Raw genomic sequence first — 25,427 nt, 5'->3', positions numbered from 1 at the left:
TGAATAATTGTATTTCTTGAAATGCAAACAATATTCCATGTAACAGACCAAATATATTCCATGAACAGAGTCAAGACTTTATAATGAAAACCATGGAACTCTAATCCATAGTGGCAGTAATGACAATACCCATCTTTTCTGCTTCATAACAGAAGATGGAAGCTCTGCACTCACCTGTGCACATTCCTACCTACTCCTCTCAACTCAAGCCGTTTACATGCATTGGTAACAAAAGCCTGCATATTTAGGCCAAGCACAGGCACAAAGTCCTTTGTTGGAAATGCAGGAAAAATGTGGTAGTGCAGTTTGTATAATATTGGGTATTCCACCCTAACTTGCTATGTCATTCATTGCAGGTTGCTTTGATCCATGAAGCAGTTCATGGGTAGAGTGACCTCCAGCCCTGTAGAACTGGGCTTTTCCCGCCTGACTGTGTACTGGGTGCGGAAGTTGCAGGCCCAGTTTACTGTCGAGAGAGAAGTAAGGATTTAATGAGTTGGGAGGGGAAAAGAGAGTGAGACAGAGAAATTGTGTTTGTGTCAAACAGACAGTCAGACAGAAGATTTAGTATTTTTATTTAACCAGGCAAGTCGGTAAAGAACAAATTGTTATTTACAATGACGGCTAACCCCACCAAACCCTAACCTGGACCACGCTGGGCCAATTCGCCGCCCAATGGGACTCCCAATAACGGCCAGTTGTGATACAGCCTGGAATCGAACCAGGGTCTGTAGTGATACCTCTAGCACTGAGATACAGTGCCTTAGACCGCTGCGCCACTTGGGAGCCCAAAACTTTCAAACGAAACAACAAGAGCAGATGTGTAGTTTCAACAAGAGTAGCTATTTATTTCCATGAGCACTATTACAAATGATTTTGTTGTTTTAGCCTAGAACATCTATTAGCGAATTCCTATGAATATTATAAGGGGATCAAAGTCTATACATTTGAGCGCTTAGAATTTACACCCAAAAGGTGGAATTGAACCACTCTGCCGATAAGCAGCTACAGGTTTGAAGCCTGCACCTCGGACCACCGATGCTCATCTGGACAAAGGGAGAGGAAAAGAGGGGATTTTCAGTCATGGCTGAGATGTTGTAGATAGAGATAAAACACTTCTCTCCTTATGAAGAAAAAAGAAGCATGAGAGGTCAGCAAATCGTAGCAAAGAGTTTTCTGGCTGTGGATTGATATCCTGGAACTCTTTGCAGAAGGATGACAGGCAAGCAACTTAGAAGTATGGTGTTTGCAGAACAAGGACTTTCTCCTTCACATCCATCCAGGACTATATCTGTTGCTTTGGTGTCTGGCAGTTGGATTTTCACCTGAGGATGGGGAAAAAGTTAATATACAGTACTAGTCAAAAGTTTGGACACATCTACTCATTCAAGGGTTTTTCTTTATTTGGACTATTTTCTACATTGTAGAATAATAGTGAATCAAATCAAATGTTATTTGTCACATGCGCTGAATACAACAGGTGTGGACCTTACAGTGAAATGCTTCCTTACAAGCCCTTAACCAACAATGCAGTTTTAAGAAAAATGAGTGTTAGATAAGTAAAAAAATAGAAAATAAAAGTAACAAATAATTAAAGAGCAGCAGTAAAATAACAATGGCGAGGCTATATACAGGGGGTACCGGTACAGAATCAAGGTGCGGGGCACCGGTTAGTCGAGGTAATTGAGATAATATGTACATTTAGGTAGAGTTAAAGTGACTATGCATAGATAATAAACAGAGAGTAGCAGAAGCATAAAAGAGGGGTCTGGGTAGCCCTTTGATTAGCTGTTCAGGAGTCGTATGGCTTGGTGGTATAAGCTGTTTAGAAGCCTTTTGGACCTAGACTTGGCACTCCAGTACAGATTGCCGTTCGGTAGCAGAGAGAAGAGTCAATGACTAGGGTGGCTGGAGTCTTTGACAATTTTAGGGCCTTCCTCTGACACCGCCTGGTATAGAGGTCCTGGATTGCAGGACGCTTGGTCCCAGTGATGTACTGGGCCGTACGCACTACCCTCTGTCGTTCCTTGCGGTCGGAGGCCGAGCAGTTGCCATACCAGGCAGTGATGCAACGAGTCAGGATGCTCTCGATGGTGCAGCTGTACAACCTTTCGAGGATCTGAGGTCCCATGCCAAATCTTTTCATTCTCCTGAGCGGGAACTGCTTAGCTCAACAGTTTTGTCCTACCCTCTTCACGACTGTCTTTGTGTGTTTGGACCATGATAGTTTGTTGGTGATGTAGACACCAAGGAGCTTGAAGCTCTCAACCTTCTCCACTTCAGACCCATTGATGAGAATGGGGGCGTGCTCGGTCCTCCTTTTCCTGTAGTCTACAATCATCTCCTTTGTCTTGATCACATTGAGGGAGAGGTTGTTGTCCTTGCACCACATGGCCAGGTCTCTGACCTCCTCCATATAGGCTGTCTCATTGTTGTCGGTGATCAGGCTGTTGTGTCATTGGCAAACTTGATGATGGTGTTGGAGTCATGCCTGGCCATGCAGTCATGAGTGAACAGGGAGTACAGGAGGGGACTGAGCATGCACCCCTGAGGGGCCCCCGTGTTGAGTATCAGTGTGGCGGATGTGTTGTTACCTACACTTACCACCTGGTGTTCCTGGGCACAGGGACTATGATGGTCTGCTTGAGGGATAGGTTGAGTCTTGAGGGATTGATAGACCCTATCCCTCAGATAGGTTGAAAATGCCAGTGAAGACACTTGCCAGTTGGTCATCGCATGCTCGGAGTACATGTCCTGGTAATCCGTCTGGCCCTGCAGCCTTGAGAATGTTGACCTGTTGAAAGGTCTTACTCACATCGACTACAGAGAGCGTGATCATACAGTCGTCCGTAACAGCTGAAGCTCTGATGCATGTTTCAGTGTTACTTTCCTCGAAGCGAGCATAGAAGTAATTTAACTCATCTGGTAGGCTCGTGTCACTGGGCAGCTCGCGGCTGTGCTTCCCTTTTAAGTCTGTAATAGTTTGCAAGCCCTGCCACATCCAACGAGCATCGGAGCCCGTGTAGTACGATTCAGTCTTAGTCCTGTTTTGACGCTTTGCCTGTTTGATGTTTCGTCGGAGGGCATAGCGGGATTTCTTATAAGCTTCCGGGTTAGAGTCCCGCTCCTTGAAAGCAACAACTCTACCCTTTAGCTTCGTGTGGATGTTGCCTGTAATCTATGGCTTCTGGTTTGGGTATGTACATACACCTTAGCCAAATACATTTAAACTCAGTTTTTCACAATTCCTGACATGTAATCCTAGTAAAAAATTCCCTGTCTTAGGTCAGTTAAGATCCCCACTTTATTTTAAGAATGTGAAGTGTCAGAATAATATTAGAGATAATGATTTACTTCAGCTTTTATTTCTTTCATCACATTCCCAGTGGGTCAGAAGTTTACATACACTCAATTAGTATTTGGTAGCATTGCCTTTAAATTGTTTAACTTGGGTCAAACGTTTTGGGTAGCCTTCCACAAGTTTCCCACAATAAGTTGGGTGAATTTCAGCCCATTCCTCCTGACAGAGCTGGTGTAACTGAGTCAGGTTTGTAGGCCTCCTTGCTCACACACGCTTTTTCAGTTCTGCCCACAAATTTTTGATAGGGTTAAGGTCAGGGCTTTATGATGGTCACTCCAATACCTTGACTTTGTTGTCCTTAAGCCATTTTGCCACAACTTTGGAAGTATGCTTGGGGTCATTGTCCATTTGGAAGACATATTTGCGACCAAGCTTTAACTTCCTGACTGATGTTGCTTCAATATATCCAGATAATTTTCCGTCCTCATGATGCCATCTATTTTGTGAAGTGCACCAGTCCTTCCAGCAAAGCACCGCCACAAGATGATGCTGCCATCCCCGTGCTTCACGGTTGGGATGATGTTCTTCAGCTTGCAAGCCTCCCCCTTTTTCCTCCAAACATAGCGATGGTCATTATGGCCAAACAGTTGTATTTTTGTTTCATCAGACCAGAGGACATCTCTCCAAAAAGTACGATATTTGTCCCCATGTGCAGTTGCAAACCGTAGTCTGGTTTTTTATGGCGGTTTTGGAGCAATGGCTTCTTCCTTGCTGAGCGGCCTTTGAGGTTGTCCATATAGGACTTGTTTTGCTGTGGATATAGATAATTTTGTACCTGTTTCCTCCAGCATCTTCACAAGGTCCTTTGCTGTTGTTCTGGTATTGAGTTGCACTTTTCGCACCACAGTGCGTTCATCTCTAGGAGACAGAACGCGTCTCCTTCCTGAGCGGTATGACGGCTGTGTGGTCCCATGGTGTTTATACTTGTGTAGTATTGTTTGTACAGATGAACGTGGTACCTTCAGGCGTTTAGAAATTGCTCACAAGGATGAACCAGACTTGTGGAGGTCTACAATTTTTTTTTCTGAAGTCTTGGCTGATTTCTTTTGATTTTCCCATGATGTCAAGCAAAGAGGCACTGAGTTTGAAGGTAGGCCTTGAAATACATCCACAGGTACACCTCCAATTGACTCAAATGATGTCAATTAGCCTATCAGAAGCTTCTAAAGCCATGATGTCATGATGTCTGGAATTTTCCAAACTGTTTAAAGGCACAGTCAACTTAGTGTATGTAAACTTCTGACCCACTTGAATTGTGATACTGTGAATTATAAGTGAAATAATCTGTCTGAAACAATTGTTGGAAAAATTACTTGTGTCATGCACAAAGTAGATGTCCTAACCGACTTGCCAAAACTATAGTTTGTTAACAAGAAATTTATGGAGTGGTTGAAAAACGAGTTTTAATGACTCCAACTTAAGTGTCTGTAAACTTCCGACTTCAACTGTACGTACGGTCACTGTGGGGACAACATCAACGATGCTCTTATTGATGAAGCCAGTGACTGATGTATTATTTATGAAGCCAGTGACTGATGTGGTGTACTCCTCAATGCCACCCAAAGAATCTCAGGAACATATTCCAGTCTGTGCTAGGATAACAGTCCTGTAGCTTAAGATCTGCTTCATCTGACCACTTCTTTATTGACCAAGTCACTGGTGCTTCCTGCTTTAGTTTTTGCTTGTGAGCAGGAATCAGGAGGATATAATTGTGGTCAGATTTGCCAAATGGAGGGCGAGGGAGAGCTTTGTACGTCTCTGTGTGTGGAATAAAGGTGGTCTAGAGTTTTTTTCCGTCTGGTTGCACATTTAACATGCTGGTGGAAATGAGGTAAAACAGATGTAAGTTTCCCTGCATTAAAGACATCACAACTATGAAATAACACATATGGAATCATGTAGTAACAAAAAAAGTGTTAAACAAATCAAATTAGATTTTTCAAAGTAGCCACCCTTTGCCAAACACACACAGAAAGTGTACACAAGCGAGCCAACAACAAACACAATGATCAGTGAGACGTGGTAACTGTCTTGTCTTGAATGTTGTTTTATTTTTCTTGACGACTGCAAACTTGTCTATGTCTCAAATGGCACCTTATTCTCTATATAGTGCACTACTTTTGACCAGGCCCCATAGGGCTCTAGTCAAAAGCAATGCACTATGTAGGGAATAGGATGCCATTTGGGATGTACATACTTAGGCTGTGGCCGGCTGTCTGTGAGGTCATCAATCTGCCATCACTCTGTCACCTCCTCCTCATTCCAGATGGCATTACTGTCCTTCTTTGCACAGTCTTGTATACCTCCAAAATGGCACCCTAGTTCCATACCTCCAAAATGGCACCCTAGTTCCTATGTAGTGCACTACTTTTGACCAGAGCCCTATGGGTCCCAGTCAAAAGTAGTGCCCATAAGGAATGGGGTGCCTTTTTGTCACTTAAGAGGTTGTTATTGCCCTGATATAAGCCATTTTGGTAAGTTGGTCAACCATTGTTTGTAAGTGCAGTGATAAAATACTGTGTAAAACAATGAATTTGAAGAATGTATGTTTGTTAGTTAGCTAGCCAGCCATTCCATAAATGTTTCAAATTAACTGCCAATATGCCAACATTTTATTCAAACAATGCCCTTCAATCCAGTCATACACTGGCTGAAATCAGTGATAGGCCATCAGACTGCTAAAGCAATCACTAACTCGGAGAGGCTGCTGCCTACATTGAGACCCAATCACTGCCCACTTTAATAAATTAATTACTAGTCACTTATACAATGCACTCTAAATAATGCCACTTTAATCATGTTTACATATCTTACATTACTCATATCACATGTATATACTGTATTTTATACCATCTATTGCACCTTGCCTATGCCGCTCGGCCATCGCTCATCCATATACTTACATGTACATATTCTCATTCACCCCTTTAGATTTGTGTGTATTAGGTAGTTGTTGGGGAATTGTTCGATTACTTGTTAGATATTACTCCTCTGTTGGAAGTAGAAGCACAAGCACTTTACTACACTTGCATTAACATATGCTAACCATGTGTATGTGACAAATACATTTTGATTTGACTTAAATTGTAAATGAAACAAGTACTGATATTGTATCATGTAGCCTAATAACACTCACAGCTCTACAATAAAACAATAATTGAGAAATGTATGGTCTGTTTCCGTAGATTTTAGATGCTATTTATACAGAAAAATGGCATAAAACCCATTTAACTGTATAAGGATATGACAATATTATGTTTGTTATTAAATAGAAATATTGTCAATTACACAATTTCTGATATAACACCTGCCTTACTTTTATTTTCCTGCATAAGTAAAATCAGGAAATGCATCACCTATGCCTCTACTGCCATTCATTCCTAATTTAGACTGGTTTTGGATTTCTCCCAAACAATGGCTCCTATTTTCCCCGCATTCTGGAACCTTTATGGTTTATGACATAGCCCCTCTAGTAATTGAATAGAATCTCTATGGTTTTAGCAGCTTATCTCAATGATGAACGTTAGCAATGCCTTACCTTACAATCATCTTCATCATCCTCGTCCTGCGTGGATAAGAGGGCAGAGAGGTCTTGTAGATTCTGGAATTATGCCCCCCCCCCCCCCCCCACATTTGTGAAATAATTCACGTGCTCGAGCAAAGGCTCCCTGGCAAAGTCAGTTACTGCTAGCATGTTGTAACAAACAATATCGCTTGATACTTACATTCTCGAGCTAAACTTGATGGCTAATATCACCTCAGTGTACCTAAAATAGGCGAATCAACTTTGTCTAAACAAAATACGTTCACAGCGACACCGTAATGTGCCAGTCCCAAAAACGGGGAATGTGTTGGTCGTATTGCTGTTTCCTGGGAGACGGTTGCTCAGATTTTTGTCGATGCCATGGAGACCGTGACGACGTCATCTCCTTTTAGACGAGTGGGAGTGGCGAGAAGCATAGAACGATACTAATTACGTTCTAATTATATGAGTAAAATTGAACATGTCAGACTGGCACTCGTACTCAGATCTGAAATGATAGGATAGGTGACGCAAATACCATATTTGTTAAACGTATTATTTTCAGATATACAGGAGTGCTTATGAATTCTTGGGAATTCAGCACACCTCTCTTTGAGCCTCTGGTCCTCAGATTTCATTTGACTCTCTGGTCCTCAGAATTCATCCTCTCGTCTCCCATGTTCTTCTCTCTCACTGGGTTGTCACTTGCTACTACAGCCACAATGTCAACATTGGCTATATCATAAAAATGAATGAAAACAAAAACTTTTTGGACTTAATTTAAGGTTAGCAGTGTGGTTAGGGTTAGTTTTCAAATCATATTTTAAGAATAGAAATTGTACAAATAGGTGGTGTTTTGCCATAATTCTAACTTTGTGGCTGTGGTAACTAGTGATGACCATCTCCCTGAACATGACACTGTTGCCTAAGAAACAGCGGGGACCCCTCACTGTGCCAGTCAACAGGCCTGAGCTCTTCAGTTCCATCGTGAGGACAAGATAGGGATTTCATCCTAGGGATTGGTGAACTGGTACACTAGTCTCTTCTCACAGATGCTGTGCCACATTGAGTGAACTGGCAACATCTGATTTGTCAAGTATTGCCAATAGTCTCTAACCCAGATTGTCTCACACAAAACAAATTGTTGGACAAATGGATAGACAGAAGTGAAATTGTTCAGTGAAACAGTATACCCCAAAGGATTAACAGTGAAAAAGTACAATAAAGACCACATTGATAAAAGTGAGGGTCAAAGATGAAGAAAGTTGGTGTGGAATATAGTTTATTAATTCTTATAGAATGAATTTTTCAATATTAAAAATGCTCACAAATGTACACAGCAGCAGAAGCAGGAGGTTTGGCTGAGCTGAGCAGGACATTGTTGTGCTTAAATCCTATGAGGCTGGCAAAATAAGATATTTCATTGTGCTACTTAAGCGCACTGAAACATTCCCAAGAGAGCAAATGCTTGGTTTTATCTCAAAACTTGTCAGATGACTACTTCCACTACTCACCCTATTGGGATGGGGTCAGTGAAAAGCTACAGTACTTGTGATGTGAACATTTAAGTGAACACAGAAATGATTTTACATCTATTAGAGTCACAAAACGGAGGTTGTTTTAACATCATCCATTCTTAATGTACACGTCTATATATATATTTTAAAACAATCCTTGTTTTGTTTTTGAGATACAGATTTAGAGATACCATTTCAATCTATTCCTTTGTATCCTCTATACACGTTAAAGTGAAAAACATACGTGGTCTCTTCTATCACACTATCCCATTGTCTGTAATACATCTTTCCTTTTTAAACATTGTCTCTCCCATTCAGCCAACACATGACATGCTTCTCTTTCTGCCTCTGAACATTCCAGAATGTTCCAAAACAAGCTGCTCTTTCTGTGTCTCTGAACATTTCAGTATCCTACCTGGCTGAACATCCTATTTCCTGACTAAGAATTGTCAATACTTAATTCTTTGAAATAACAGTGTATTAACTAATATCATGTATATTGGCAGAGGTGATTAGAACAATAACAATAAAATATATAATATAATTCTAGTGTAGCACAGACACTCGTGGTAAGAATTAAATATCATAAAGACAAAATGTAATTGATATAATTTGTCATTTCTAGTCAGTGTTATTAAACAAAGCAATGAAGTAGCCTTTTTAAACCACCCATCTCTCCCTTGGTAACAAATGTTCTATAGCTGTATATTATACATGAGCTAAAAATCATTTACAGTAATGTAGTTGTGGGTCCTCCTGTCATGACATTGATTGAAAGTATGTCCCAAATGGCAGCCTATTCCCTATATAGTACAGGGCTTTGGTCAAAAGTAATGCACTGTATAGGGGATAGGGTGCCATTTTGGAACTCTACCAGATCTACTTTAGGCCTCTGATTCTGACTGGTCGGTGGTGACACAACCATTCAACTCTCCTGGTCCTGACTGCTCTTGTATTCTAGTGATCTCTCCGACAATAAATGTGGGACCAACAACCCCTCCTTTTCCATTGTCTAGCTGCTTTCCTGATTGGTTGGTCAGAGAAGATCCTTCCCATTTCTCTTCATCCAGTTTACTGGAGATCGACCAATACAGATGAGCCTCCAATCGGGCCGCAGCCAATGAGAGTTCGTGCGCTGAGCAGGAGGGTGTGTCCACCTAAGGGAAAAATAGGTATGAGCTGCAGTTATCAGACACAACTCGAAAGAAGACTTTCAAAATCAGGGTAAAATAATTTGTGACATGACAAGAGTAAAAGAGGAAACACACCAGAGGGGCAAACGGTTCAACTGTATTGTTTTGTTCTAGTGGTAGTGATGCACATAGCCAGGTACATGATTAAAAGCAGCGGTTTATTTCCACATGTTGAATCGCCACCGCATCCAGCATGTGATCGCTAACACTTATTTATTTATTTTACCTTTATTTAACTAGGCAAGTCAGTTAAGAACAAATTCTTATTAACAATGATGGCCTATCCTGGACAAACTCAGACGACACTGGGCCAATTGTGCGCCGCCCTATGGAACTCCCAATCACGGCCAGATGTGATTCAGCCTGGATACGAACCAGGGACTATAGTGACGCCTCATGCACTGAGATGCAGTGCCTTAGACCGCTGCACCACTCGGGAGCCCCAACACACCGCGGCCCTTGCTGCTTTCAGCCTTTACTCTTTCTGGAGTGTTGTGTGTTTGTGTGTTCTTACCTCTAAGGTTTGATGGAAGGCGCCATAGTCGATGTCAAAGAACCCTTCGGCCAGTGACATCATAGGGCTGAACCTGTGACCCCACTGGACCTCATCTGCCAGGTAAGAGCTCCGTGCCTGGCACGTCATACCTGGGGGCACACACACACACCCACCCCCATAGTGAGAACACATACTGTATTAACCTTCCCTGGCAGCTCACCTTCAGCTACTATGATGACTAAGCAAATATTTTCTCAGTGGGCAGTGAAGTCACTTCCACTTTCAAAGCATGGTGCACCCATAGCTTTCATATAATTCACTGTGTGTGTGTGTGTGTGTGTCTGCAGGATCTCTGTGTGTGCACCACACTATACAACAGTCTCATAATAGATCATGAGAACATGATCATGGACTAACCAGTGGCCTCCACCATTCCCTCCAGGATGACGACCATTTCGAAGTCGTCTTTCTCCAGCTGGCCTTGAGACATGTCCCAGAAGGGCGAGTGGTGGTCAATCTCGTGGGAGATGACCAGTGGAGACACCAGGAACAGGCGGTCGTCCCCTGTCTCAAAACCGACACTGATGTCTGTCTGGTCCAGAGGGATAAACTCACCTGGAGAGGCGGGCGAGAGGGGGAGAGAGGGAGCACGAGAGAGCAGGTGAGAAGTGACTTATAAGACCTTCAGGGCTAGGTTTTCAGTCCAGGACTAGGATTAATCTGTGACCAGGAAATATGCATATACTGTACCAGTAAAACGTTTGGACACAACTACTCATTCAAGGGTTTTTATTAAATTTGACTATTTTCTACATTGTAGAATAATAGTGAAGACATCAAAACTATGAAATTACACAAATGGAATCATGTACAAAACAAAAAAGTGTTAAACAAATCAAAATATATTTGAGATTCTTCAAAGTAGCCACCCTTTGCCTTGATGATAGCTTTGCACACTCTTGGCATTCTCTCAACCAGCTCAATCATGAGGTAGTCACCTGGAATGCATTTCAATTAACAGGTGTGCCTTGTTAGAAGTTCATTTGTGGTATTTCTTTCCTTCTTGATGCGTTTAAGCCAATCAGTTGTGTTGTGACAAGGTAGGGGTGGTATACAGAAGATAGCCCTATTTGGTAAAATACCAAGTCCATATTATGGCAAGAACAGCTCAAATAAGCAAAGAGAAATGACAGTCCATCATTACCTTAAGACATGGAGGTCAGTCAATGTGGAAAATGTCAAGAACTTTTAAAGTTTCTTCAAGTGCAGTCGCAAAAACCATCATGCGCTATGATGAAACTGGCTCTCATGAGGACCGCCACAGGAAAGGAAGACCCAAAGTTACCTCTGCCGCAGAAGATAAGTTCATTTGAGTTAACAACCACAGATTGCAGCCCAAATAAATGCTTCACAGAGTTCAAGTAACAGACACATCTCAACATCAACTGTTCAGAGGAGACTGCGTGAATCAGGCCTTCATGGAAAATAATTCTGCAAAGAAACCACTACTAAAGGATACCAATAAGAAGAAGAGACTTGCTTGGGCCAAGAAACACGAGCAAAGGACATTAGACCGGTAGAAATCTGTCCTTTGGTCTGATGAATCCAAATTTGAGATTTTTGGTTCCAACCACCATGTCTTTGTGAGACGCAGAGTAGGTGAACGAATGATCTCGGCATGGTGTGGTTCCCAACCGTTCCGATCTCGGTGTGGTTCCCAACCGTGACGCATAGTGGAGGAGATGTGATGGTGTGGGTGTGTTTTGCTGGTGACACTGTCAGTAATTTCTTTAGAATTTCAAGGCACACTTAAACAGCATGGCTACCACAGAATTCTGCAGCGATATGCCATCCCATCTGGTATGCGCTTAGTGGGACTATAATTTGCTTTTCAACAGGAAAATGACCCAAAATACACCTCCAGGCTTTTACCAAGAAGGAAAGTGATGGAGTGCTGCATCAGATGACCTGGCCTCCACAATCACCCAATTTCAACCAAATTGAGATAGTTTGGGATGAGTTGGACCACAGAGTAAAGGAAAAGCAGCCAACAAGTGCTCAGCGTATGTGGGAACTCCTTCAAGACTGTTGGAAAAGCATTCCTCATGAAGCTGGTTAAGAGAATGCCAAGAGTTTGCGAAGCTGTCATCAAGGCAAAGGGTGGCTATTTGAACAATCTCAAAATATATTTTGATTTGTTTAACACTTTTTTGGTTACTATATGATTCCATATGTGCTATTTCATAGTATTGATGTCTTCACTGTTAGGTTATAATTCTCAGAGTAAAAACTCGACGGACAATATGAAAGCTTAAACCAAGTTAATTCTTCCCAGAAGATCAATACAGCTGCATTAGACAAAAACCTTTTCACACAAGCAGTGATATTTAACCCTTTCTCCTAGGCTGTCTCCTCCTACACATTTTATTTTTACTGCTAGGCAGGACACGACGTGATACAGGCCATAAAAGTTTATTTCTCCCTTAACGTGAACTCACCTGATCTCACTAATCCAAGGCTCACTCCCCTTATCAATGCCTGTCACATGTGATCGCTTTCCCTACACGCAGTACATTCCAAGCATAATTGCCCCCACCATATACTTTCCTCCTACAGATAGCCGAGGGGCTACACCAGAGGTTAAGGGTTTTAGCACCCCTCATTTCTCTATTACAACTAATGATTAATAAGGATTTAAAGTTCATAAATCCAAACCTATCCTCATTATTATTCTACAATATAGAAAATAGTAAAAATAAAGAAAAACGCTTGAATGAGTAGGTGTTCTAAAACTTTTGACCGGTAGTATATATCAGTGCCTTCAGAAAGTATTCATACCCCTTGACTTGAAAGCGGATCACGGTTCTACAGAGATATCTCTCCCTCCTGCAGAGGGGAGAGGTATAGAGGGATTGATGGAGGGGGGGGGGGGACTGTTTGGGACTGGAATGTCTGTTTGGGCCTTATGGAGAATCTACCTCAGAACTGTAACATGCAATAAATGGACTTTGTGACGTTATATTTCATCAGCCAAAATGGTGGTGACAATTATAAATGTAATATGAATGTTGGTTTTGTTATGTTATTAAAAGTTAAATGAAGACCTTATAACAAAAACATTCTAACTTGAAGAGTTTTCATAATGCGTATGTGATGTTTACAAACTTTGTTGTGTAGAAAATATCCAGATGAAAGAGAATGTTTTAGTGACGATAAGACTGTGATTTTAGTTGTCTAAACGAGATCATAGCAATTTATAATACCTTGCCTCGTAACTAGCTACGCCCCAGGGAACCCAGAGAGCGTGTCATAAAGATGGGAATGCCCTTCCTACCCTGGGGTATAAAACATGCTGCAGCCAAGGTTTATGACTAGTCGTGACCCCGAAACGCAACACGAGGTTGAAAACATTACATAAGGTCCCAAAGTTGACAGTGCAGCAAAACCCAAATGAGGTCGAAGGAATTCCCAGCGGAGCTCTGAGACAGGATTGTAAAAACGTTTTTATAACATTTTGCTAATTCTTATGTAAATATCACATAAGTATTCAAACCCGTTACTCAATAATTTGTTGCACCTTTGGCAGCGATTACAGCCTCGAGTCTTCTTGACTATGACGCTACAAGCTTGGCACACCTGTATTTGGGGAGTTTATCCAATTCTTCTCTGCAGATTTCCTCTGTCTTGTCCTGAAGCCACTCCTGCGTTGTCTTGGCTGTGTGCTTAGGGTCGATGTCCTGTTGGAAGGTGAACCTTCGCCCCAGTCTGAGGTCCTGAGCGCTCTGGAACAGATGTTCTTCAAGGATCTCTCTTTACTTTTCTCCGGTCATCTTTCTATCGATCCTGACTAGTCTCCAAGTCCCTGCAGCTGAAAAACATCCCCACAGAATGATGCTGCCACCACCAGGCTTCACCATAGAGATGGCATTGGCCAGGTGATGAGCAGTGCCAGGTTTCCTCCAGATGTGACGCTTGGCAAAGAGTTCAATCTTGGTTTCATCAGACCAGATAATCTTGTTTCTCATGGTCTGTGAGTCCTTTAGGTGCCTTTTGACAAACTCCAAGCGGGCTGTCATGTGACTTGTAATGAGGAGTGGCTTCTGCCTGGCCACTCTACCATAAAGGCCTGATTGGTGGAGTGCTGCAGTGATGGTTGTCCTTCTGGAAGGTTCTCCCATCTCCACAGAGGAACTCTGGAGACCTGTCAGAGTGACCATCTGGTTCTTGGTCACCTCCTTGACAAAGGCCCTTCACCCCAGATTGCTCAGTTTGGCCAGGCGGCCAGCTCTAGGAAGAGTCTTTGTGGTTCCAAACTACTTCCATTTAAGAATGATGAAGGCCACTGTGTTCTTGGGGACCTTCAATGCTGCAGAATTGTTTTGGAACCCTTCCCCAGATCTCTGCCTCGACACAATCCTGTCTCGGAGCCCTACGGATAATTCCTTCGACCTCATGGCTTGGTTTTTGCTCTGACATGCATTGTCAACTGTGGAACCTTATATAGACAGGTGTGTGCCTTTCCAAATCATGTCCAATCAATTGAATTGACCACAGGTGGACTCCAATCAAATCGTAGAAACATCTCAAGGATGATCAAAGGAAACAGGATGCACCTGAGCTCAATTTTGAGTCTTATAGCAAAGGGTTTGAATACTTACTTAAATAAGGTATTTCAGTTTTTTCATTTCAATAAATGTTCAAACATTTCTAAAAACCTGTTTTTACTTTGTCATTATGGGCTATTGTGTGTAGAATAATGAGAAAAATATATAATTTAATCAATTTTAGAATAATGCTGTAACGTAACAAAATGGAAAAAGTAAAGGGGTCTGAATACTTTCCAAAAGCTTCCATAATATACAGAAACAGATTATGTGAAAAGATATACCTGCATCCCAAATGGTACCCTATTCCCCATACAGTGCACTACTTTTGACCAAAAGTAGTGCACTATATAGGGAATAGGGTGCTATTTGGGATACAGACCCTGTATGGCGATGGATGGTATGTTAGCCTCACCTTCCTGAGTCTGTTTAGACTTGATGAGTTTGGCCCTCATGTTGGCCCCTACAATGTGGGAGCTGCGCAGGTCCCCCACCCGGAACATCAAACACAGTTTGTCATCTCTCAGAGAGATCACTGCATTCTTAGAAAAAACCAGGGTCTCCGCTCGCTTATTGGGCTGAGAGATCTTCACAAACATACAGCCCACCTGATCAAAAGATGAAGAAAAAGATTACTTAAAGGCCCAGTGTAGTCAAAAAGTGATTTCCTGTGTTTTATATACACTGAGTGTACAAAACATTAGTAGCACATGCTCTTTCCATGACATAGACGGACCAGGTGAATCCAGGTGAAAGCTATGATCACTTATTGATGTCGCCTGTTAAATCCTCTTCAATCAGTGTAGATGAAGGGAAGGAGACAGGTTAAAGAAGGATTTTTAAGGCTCGAGACAACTGAGACGCGGATTGTATAGTGTGCCATTCAGAAGGTGAATGGGCAAGACAAAATATTTAAGTGCCTTTGAACGAGGTATGGCTATTAGGTGCCAGGCGCACTGGTTTGAGTTAGTAAAGAACTGCAATGCTGCTGTTTTTTTCATGCTCAACAGTTTCCCGTGTGTATCAAGAATGGTCCACCACCCAAAGGACATCCAGCCAACTTAACACAACTGTGGGAAGCATTGGAGTCAAAATGGGCCAGCATCCCTGTGGAACACCTTTGAAGGCTTGTAGTCCATGCCCCAACGAATTGAGGCTGCAAAAGGGGGTGCAACTCAATATTAGGAAGGTGTTTCTACTGTTCTGTTCACTCAATGTATATTTCCACACTATGAGCAGTGGTGCAGTGGTGCCTGGAGACGTGGGTATACTTCTCAAATTTAGCCCCAAAAACGGCCAGCCCAGTGAAGGAAAGGTGCCCTGTGTGAAAAATTTAAAAAATGACAAATAGTGACATACACTCTGAATGACCTAAAATGATAAATCCCATATTGGTCTTTCACAGCCAGGCCAACCCAAGCAATACTGTGCAAGTAGGCAACAGGAGGTTGGTGGCACCTTAATTGGGGAGGAATGGCTGGAGCAGAATCAGTGTAATGGTATCAAATACGTCAAACACATGGTTTCCATGTGTTTGATGCCATTCCATTTGCTCCGTTCCAGACATTATTATGAGCCATCTTCCCCTCAACAGCCTCCACTGATTTTGTAGGCTAATAGCGGCCTACTATTGAAATAGAGACTATCAACTGAGTCAGATACTCACAGATTTTCACATTTTTAAAGGTTTTCGCTCTCAATGTTACACTTTTTAATATAGAAAAAAACCTCAATTGGATGTTCTTTGTCCACAACAATGTTTAAACCACAACCACAAATCTAAGAAATGTACATTTTTGATTGTAGTTAGGCCTACCATTTAATTCAACTGTGCAGGCATGTAGCACTGTTGTTTGGTTTGCTGTGTTTCTGTAGCGCACATGAGAGGGAGTTTGCAAAACACATGGTCACTGGTTTGATGCAAACAATCACAATATGATTCTGCCAGCACCACCCCAACATCAACATAAGGTACTGTAGGTGAAAATTGCACGTTTCTATGTTTTGTAGTAAAAAAAGATAGAGAAAGATGTGTTTCCAATGACATCATCGGTGTGAGTCGTGTGATTTCTATGTTTTGTAGTAAAAAAAGATAGAGAAAGATGTGTTTCCAATGACATCATCGGTGTGAGTCGTGTGATTTTAACCAATTATGAATAGGCATTGCCTACTAATTTCCTCCTAATTACCTCCTAATTGGTTGATGATCTCATTGAAAACACTTATTGTCCTCTTATCTTTTTTTACTACAAAGCATAGAAATGCGCCATTTTCACATATGAAGTTAACATTTTAAGTTTCCCTTTAACATTTAATTGAGAAGGTTTTTGTAAAAGCCTGTGAGGTACTTAATTGTTACCCAGAAATGATTTGAAATTCAACCTTAAGAGTCTATTAATGCACGTGAGTCAATCTAAGAAACATAACAAAAACAAATCCTTCAAAATCCGTCAGTTTAAGCTAGAGATACTGTATCAGGTTTTTTGCATGGGCTGTGTCTCAATCCACAGCATCTGCCTATGTCGGCCTTCTGCAGTGGAAGGTGACCCAGCTTCAGCTGTGTTTGTCAGACAATGAGACATGGTGTTATCCGTTTTGCTCTACGACGCCCACAAGTGTCACAGGACTCGTCTTAAGTCGGTAACGCTGATGTGCCAACTTCTGTCTGTAGCGTCCAAACTTTTTGAGCTACAAACTAATAGGACCCCACTATGGAAAGGGGAGACTCTCACGAACACGATGTTGTTCTCCATTTTGAAGGAAACCCATACAAATGAATGGAAGTATGGAGGTAGTTTTGTACCACCAAAATAAGGGGTTAAATATGTGTCCAAAAAAATAAAATATTTTCTGAGCTTGCTAATATCTCCTAGATATCAGACAGACATTTCAAAACCTTATTCCTTATTATACTTTGACTGTCTTTTTGACTATTTATGAATGTGTTATTCAATGCGTATCTATGGGCTATAGTAGTGAAGGCAAAGTTCAATATTCTACTAAATAATTTTGATAAAAATCTGAAATAATTTTGATAAAATATAACACGATCCATGGTATAACTATCTTAAAACAATTCCATATGTTAGTTTAGTACACACACCCCCCACACACAACCTACGTGTTGTGATAATTGCATTGTTTACTCTATAACCTGTTAGTTCATATGCCTTGCCACTGTGATATATAGGCCTAAGGCGAAGAAAATAAGAAGACACCGTGGAAGAATAAAGTCAACCATACCTTTGTTTCATCACAAAACCGGAGAGCAACCTCTGTCCAGTGGAGTCCACAAAGCATATTGCATGTGACAAACAGTTAATGTTCCTGACATTTTCGGACTGCTAAACAACTATTGATTTAGAACCATAGGGAATTCCCACAAGTCACAAAGAAAACAGAAGAAAACAGCTAAAAGATACCAAAAACAATTTAGTCTAATTAACGTAAGCTAAATATGATGTGGCTGTCCATGTTTCTGATTTCTGTGTGTGTGTGTGTGTTCGTGCAAGTAGAAAAACTCACTCTAATTGTAGAGAAACGCCAATGCCATCCTCCTCCATTTCATGTTGATGAAACGGTCTATGACTCTGTCATACAGTACACGGTTTTAGTTTTTGTTGTTCTAGGCTACATGCTTGCTCGCTAGCCTAGCTTTCTTTCATGGGCAACAATGAGCCAGCTAGCTAACATTAGCCTTCTACATCTAGTTACATACTGAATTTCCATCCTCTCAGGCCAGGGGTAACCAACGTTATAATCATTAGCCAGTACGGAGAATTAATTATAACTCCACAAGTCCAAATCCCTAACTCATGGCTAATTTTGGAAAGGGACCATGTTAGCTAGGTAGCTAGCCACCAGAGGACAGCAACACAACGAGATGTGTGTTTCAAGTGTTTCTGTCAATGACATTTTGCTTTTGATGTGACTGGTGTGAAGCCAAATCCAAACTGTCTTCCCTTGACACTTTTTTTGTGCCAGGACCATTCACAGTTGAGCTCATTCAGTTTAGCTTAACTCTGATTGGCTATTATTTAATTTTAAAAATTATCAAGGGACACCAAATGCTCATTGGCTTCCCTTGCATTCAATGTTATGCTTTCATGCTTTTGTTATGCTGTCATGCTTTCCACCTGGCTACCCCTACCCCGGCCAACATCTCAGCACCCCCTGCAGCAACTTGTCCAAGCCCCACCCCACAGCTTCTCCTTCACCCAAATTCAGACAGCTAATGTTCTGAAAGAGCTGCAAAATCTGGATCCCTACAAATCAGCTGGGCTAGACAATCTGGACCCTCTCTTTCTAAAATTATCCGCCGTAATTGTTGCAACCCCTACCTATTACTAGCCTATTCAACCTCTTGTTCGTATCGTCTGAGATACCCAAAGATTGGAAAGCTGCCGCGGTCATCCCCTTCTTCAAAGGGGGAAACATTCTAGACCAAAACTTATAGACCTATATCCAACCTGCTCTGCTTTTCTAAAATCTTCGAAAGTCAAGTTAACAAACAGATCACCGACCATTTCGAATCCCACCGTACCTTCTCCACTATGCAATCTGGTTTCCGAGCTGGTCATGGGTGCACCTCAGCCACGATCAAGGTCCTAAACAATATCATAACCTGCCATCGATAAAAGACAGTACTGTGCAGCCGTCTTCATCTACCTGGCCAAAGCTTTCGACTCTGTCAATCACCGCATTGGCTTCTCAAATGGCTGCCTCGCCTGGTTCACCAACTACTTCTCAGATAGAGTTCAGTGTGTCAAATCGGAGGGCCTGTTGTACAGATCTCTATAGCAGTCTCTATGGGTGTGCCACAGGGTTCAATTCTCAGGCCGACTCTTTTCTCTGTATACATCAATGATGTCGCTCTTGCTGCCGGTGATTCTCTGATCCACCTCTACGCAGACGACACCATTCTATATACTTCTGGCCCTTCTTTGGACACTGTGTTAACAAACCTCCAAACGAGCTTCAATGCCATACAACACTACTTCCGAGGCCTCCAATTGCTTTTAAATGAATAAGTGCATGCTCTTCAACCGATTGCTGTCCACACCCTCCTGCTCGACTTGCATCACTACTCTGGACGGTTCTGACTTGTGGACAACTACAAATACCTAGGTCTGGTTAGACTGTAAACTCTCCTTCCAGACTCACATTAAGCATCTCCAATACAAAACTAAATCTAGAATCGGCTTCCTATTTTGTAACAAAGAATCCTTCACTCATGCTGCCAAACATACCCTCGTAAAACTGACTATCCTACCAATCCTTGACGTCGGCGATGTAATTTACAAAATAGCCTCTAACACTCTACTCAGCAAACTGGATCTAGTCTATCACAGTGCCATCTGTTTTGTCACCAAAGCCCCATATACTACCCACCACTGCAACCTGTATGCTCTCGTTGGCTGGCCCTCACTACATACTCGTCGCCAAACCCACTGGCTCCAGGTCATCTACAAGTCTATGCTAGGTAAAGCCGCCTTACCTCAGCATACTGGTCACCATAACACCCACCCGTAGCACGCGCTCCAGCAGGTATATTTCACTGGTCAACCCCAAAGCCAACACTTACTTTGGTTGCCTTTCCTTCCAGTTCTCTGCTGCCAATGACTGGAACGAATTGCAAAAATCACTGAAGCTGGAGTCTTATATCTCCCTCACTAACTTTAAGCATCAGCTGTCAGAGCAGCTTACCAATCATTGCACCTATACACAGCCCATCTGTAAATAGCACACCCAACTACCTCATCCCCATATTGTTATTTACCCTCTTGCTCTTTTGCACACCAGTATCTCTACTTGCACATCATCTGCACATCTATCACTCCAGTGTTAATGCTAAATTGTAATTATTTCGCCTCTATGGCCTATTTATTGCCTTACATCCCTACTCTTCTACATTTGCTCACACTGTACACATAGATTTTCTATTGTGTTATTGACTGTACATTTGTTTATGTATAACTCAGAGTTTTTGTTTTTTGTCGCACTGCCTTGCTTTATCTTGGCCAGGTCGCAGTTGTAAATGAGAACTTGTTCTCAACTGGCCTTCCTGGTTAAATAAAGGTTTAATAAAAAATATATAAAAAATGGGCAGCAACAATGTTCTACCCTTTTTGACCAAACAGCTTCAAATAGATGGGCTACAAATACAGAGACAGAGGGTTGCTGCTTCGCTCGCTTGGATGCTTTATCTGATGAGATACATTCAGCCTCTTGTGAATTGAAGGAAAATCATGAAACAAAGAGAAACGACACATAAATAATTGTTTCTTTTTTTCTTCAAATGTTTTGAGGGGAAGCCTCAGGGATCTGGTCAAAATGTGTGCACTACATAGGGCTCTGGTCAAAATTATTGTACTATATAGGGTTCTGGTGAAAAGTAGAGCACTATATAGGGTGCCATTTGAGATGCAGTCCATGAGTCTCACCATGAAGGCGTTGACCATAGATCCCAGTATGGCCTGGAGCAGGAGCAGCATGGTGCCCACTGGACACTGGTCAGTGATGACACGGTAGCCGTAACCGATGGTGGTCTCTGTCTCGATGGAGAAGAGGAAGGCCGAGATGAATCCGTTCACGTTGTTGACGCACGGTGTCCATGTCTCATCCTCCAGATGATCTAGATCCCCTCTGGGTGGGAGGCAGGAGGGAGAGGGAAGGGGAGAGAGAGGGAGAAGCAAAGAGGCGACAATAATGTAGGATGTGAAAAAACTATCCATTGACTAATATACTTCCACTTGCTTTACAGAGAAGAAATTGCATCATCTAGAGCAGGGTTTCCCAATAGGCAGTGATTTTATTTGGCCCTCAAGTTTTCAGAGCAAAATGTTTTTTTCATAATTTTCATTGTTGGACATAAAAGACTGTACGCCTAAATGCATACTGTATGTGATTGTTTCCCAATGTAATCAAGGTTTGAAATTATACTGTTTTTGTCAAATACGATATCTGTTTGGGATTCTTGTGGTAGATTTGCAGTGTTCAAATTATTTATCACTATGTTCTGGGCTCCAGACTGTACGCTCAAAGACAAATCGGCCCACAGCTGAATGTAATTGGGGACCCCTGATCTAGAGTGATTCTCTCAGACAGAGATACCATGGATGTGTCTGAAATGGCACCCTCCTCCCTAGTGCACTACTTTTGGCCAGGGCCCATAGGGGAATAGGGTGTTTAGAGAATAGGGTGCCATTTGGGACTCATCCTAAAAAGTGTGTCTGAGTCTGAGCGGATAATAGGGAATAGAGTGACATTTGGGACGCATCCCAAGTGTCCCCTGGCATGCTCCGTATGAGTGCTGTCCTAGCCTGCTTTCTGTCTCTCTCACCTGAGGTAAGCTATCAGGTACCAGATGGCTCCAAAGAAGAGCCAGGTGATGGCGTAGGCCATAACGAAGACGAAGAGAGAGCAGCGCCAGTTGAGGTCCACCAGGGTGGTGAAGATATCTGTCAGATAACGGTACGTCTCCCTCATGTTGCCATGCGACACGTTACATCTGCCATTCTTCTCCACATAGCGCTGCCTCTTACGTCTCTTAGCTGGAGAGAGAAGAGACAGAGAGAAAGAGAGAGCGACAGAGAGAGTCAGATAGATGAGAAAGACTACATTGACATATCGACAGTAGAACTAAAGGGACTTAGTAATAAGAAGACAGAGGGGTTGTTGTGAGAATATCCAAATCACTGAGGGAGAAACCAAAGGAACAGCCATTTTGCACAGGAGTAGGAGGAAGAGATGCTGGAGGAGGAGGTGAAACTGTGGAAGGAGAATAGGGAGGGAGAAAGTACACATGTTCGGCCAATACGCAATGTGTAAGTGTGAAGGGGGGAGGGAGAGAAAAATAGTAGCGTGCATAGTCAATAACCCCCTATCTGCAGACTACTGTGGCACCGTATTCCCTATACAGTGCACTACTTTTGACCAGAGCCCTATGGGATGCCAATAGGGTGCCATATGGGACACAATTAAAGTTAACAGCACTACTACTCACCCCAGCCAAATCTGCCCCTCTCCTTCTCCATCACCCGAGGCAGCTTCTTAACATACTCATCAGATGCTGCATTTGCCTGCCTCTCTGCCAGCTTGGACTTCCACGATCTGTTAGCGGAGGGATGGGCGGTATCTGTCGTAACCACATGGCCCAGTTCCTCGGACACATGAAACACTCCGGTGGACACCATCACCTCGGAAGCCTCTTCCACCAGCACCTTCCCTTTCTCCACCACGGGGGGAGAGAGGGACTCGGGGCTCAAGGTGAAAACAGAGTTCTCAAGCGCCATCAGGAATGATGGTGTGTGTGTGTGTGTTTGTGTTCCTGGGTCCTCAATGTATTCCTATGGCAGACTCTGTCCGATGGTTATTGACTGTTTAATCGGGTTCTGTCCGTCAAGGTCCTGGGAAACAAAACAAGGATGGGGAAATTGATTCAAATTATTATTGTGAGATCATAGAATAGTGGGGTATTTAAAGTGCTCTGCTTTCAGTAAAAAAATTCTAAAGGGACTGTAGGGCTAGTGTTGAGCAGAACTGATGTCCTTCACTATACTGATTAACTGTATCCCAAATGGCACCCTATTCCCTATGAGCCAGGGTAAAAAGTCATGCACACTATAGTAACTATGGTGCCATTTGGGGAGCAGAATATGTCCCTCACTAAATTGTCCACAATACCCAACCCATAAGTACTGACCAACGCCGATGTCTTTTGGGCATCTTTTTTTGGTCCTGTCCAGACCGGCCGTCTTTTTTATTTATTTTTTAAACCGGACAAAATATGAACCAATCATAGACGTCTACTCTACTGTGCTCAGTACAGTAGAGCATAGCAGAGTATAGTACGGTATAATGTGCTGTATTGTACACTACTTTAGTCGAATGTACTCTACTGAACTAAACTGTACTGTACTATACTGTACTGAATTAAACTCTACTGTACTGTATTGAATTAAACTCTACTGTACTGCTCTACTATACTGGATAAAACTCTACTTTCCTGTACCGCACTGTGCTCTACTGTACTGAACTGTGCCGTACTGTACTGTGCTATTTACATTTGTGAAACACTAGATGTTTATGATTAGGACAGATTTTTTCTGTTTTCACATTGACATTTTGGTCATTCAGCAGACACTCCAGAGCGACTCAGTGCATTGAACAAACAACATATCACCGTTACTCAGAATGTTGTTAGTCTGTGGTCTGTTGGTTTATTTGTTAGGTCAGACTCCTTTGAACACAATCGTGGCAAGTTTTAAAGCTTTAGAATAAGCTAACATAAGTGCATGTGAGTGCATGTGACAAACAGGAGCAATAATTAATATTTTACGTTACAATCTTCAATTGGCTCCTCTTTCGTCATGGATTTAAACATTCTTATTGGGCTATAATGTTTACTTCATTGAGAATGTGTGTGCAGTTGAAATTTGGCCATAGAATCAATGACCAAAAAATAAGTATTTTCAATGTTTGTAAATTAAGGTCTTTTCAACTTTCATTCTGAACCAAAAATGAACCTCATTTCAACATCCAGAAAATACGTATTTTCAACATCAGGAAAATGCGTATTTTCACCTTCCATTCAGAACCTAAAATGAGCGTAACTTCAATGTCTGGAAAATAAGTATTTTCAACGTCATTTTGCATACTGGGATGTCTGTCCTTATCTACGTTTTATCTACTCAACCTATCCCATTACTTTCAGTCTAATAATCTATATTTATGGAATAGGTAATACTATAATGGGGAGGGGAGTGTGTGTGTGTCTGTGTGTGTCATAGATGTCTGTATGTCTGTCTGTTATGGGACACAATGAATTACAGGAATATTTTGACGGAGTAAGAAGGCTATTCTTACTCAGAAAATGTACAATGCCACTTTTAATGTATTCTGTAATACATAGCTATAAGAACACAAAACAGCAATCAGGCAAATGTCATTCTAATATGAATAATCATCGTGTTTCATGTTAAAATGGATGCCTAAAGCGCTACCTTCAAGATATAATAATATATTTTATCCCATCGCTTTATTTATAAGGACCTTACAGATAGATGAGTCGATGGTCCAATAGTGAGCCTCGGAGATCGTCCGCTTAGGTTCAATTCTACCCATTTTTTATGTTTACCATCAACTCTGATGATCGGGCTGGTGTTCGACGAAGCATCAGTTCAGTCTTTCCTCTCTCACCAGGAAACAAAGGCAACCCCAACCAAACGACTGTTTTTTTTTATTTTTTAGATGTTATCCTCAATTGGAAGCGGGCTAATTATAGAAAAATCCCTTTAGTATTGACAAATAGCCAATTATTGTATTTTCCTACTTTGTTTTCAAAGATTTTAAGATGGTGGCAGTTCGTCTATACAGATCATTGGGTATAGACAGTGCAAGCAGCACCACCGATCCGCGTCCGATAGAGTTGTATTAAGCACTTAAACTGTGCAGGTGTTAGATCATGGACGTGACGGTCGAGGGGATGCTGTCGTCATCCCCGTCACTATTCTTCAATAGGCTTGCAGAAGACCATACGGGTGTTCGTGTTGTGGAGGATGACGTTTAGGAAATTAATGAATTCATATCAATTTAATGTGAAACAAACTATGTTTTTCTCCTGGACAGCCACATTGCCTAGCATCATTTAAAATAAACGAATCGATAGTATTTTTCCAAATTAATTGGTCTTCCGATGCATTTAATTGTTAATCACATGTATTATAGTCTAC

At 41.9% G+C, this 25,427-nt stretch overlaps 1 protein-coding gene across 2 annotated transcripts; it reads right to left on the bottom strand.

The window, feature by feature from the left end:
• Positions 1–8,194: 8,194 nt before the first annotated feature.
• On the bottom strand, positions 8,195–25,186 carry LOC109871455 (G protein-activated inward rectifier potassium channel 3-like). Of its 2 annotated transcripts, none has more exons than XM_020462356.2 (8): positions 24,753–25,186; positions 22,700–23,102; positions 22,037–22,247; positions 21,138–21,339; positions 15,110–15,302; positions 10,508–10,705; positions 10,109–10,239; positions 8,195–9,558 (listed from the first exon to the last, which is right to left on the bottom strand). In XM_020462356.2, the coding sequence occupies exons 2-8, from the start codon at positions 22,986–22,988 to the stop codon at positions 9,286–9,288; spliced, it is 1,497 nt and encodes a 498-aa protein (XP_020317945.1). In that variant the 5' UTR covers positions 22,989–23,102; positions 24,753–25,186; the 3' UTR covers positions 8,195–9,285. The 2 variants fall into 2 exon arrangements, with proteins under 2 accessions (XP_020317945.1, XP_020317946.1); XM_020462357.2 differs by having other exon boundaries at positions 24,833–25,177.
• Positions 25,187–25,427: the final 241 nt, after the last annotated feature.

The sequence above is a fragment of the Oncorhynchus kisutch genome, linkage group LG27 (genome assembly GCF_002021735.2).
Source record: "Oncorhynchus kisutch isolate 150728-3 linkage group LG27, Okis_V2, whole genome shotgun sequence".
Taxonomy (NCBI): Eukaryota; Metazoa; Chordata; class Actinopteri; order Salmoniformes; family Salmonidae; genus Oncorhynchus; species Oncorhynchus kisutch.
The sequence above is the reverse complement of the archived record's forward strand: the minus strand, read 5'-3'. Positions and strand labels throughout refer to the sequence as shown.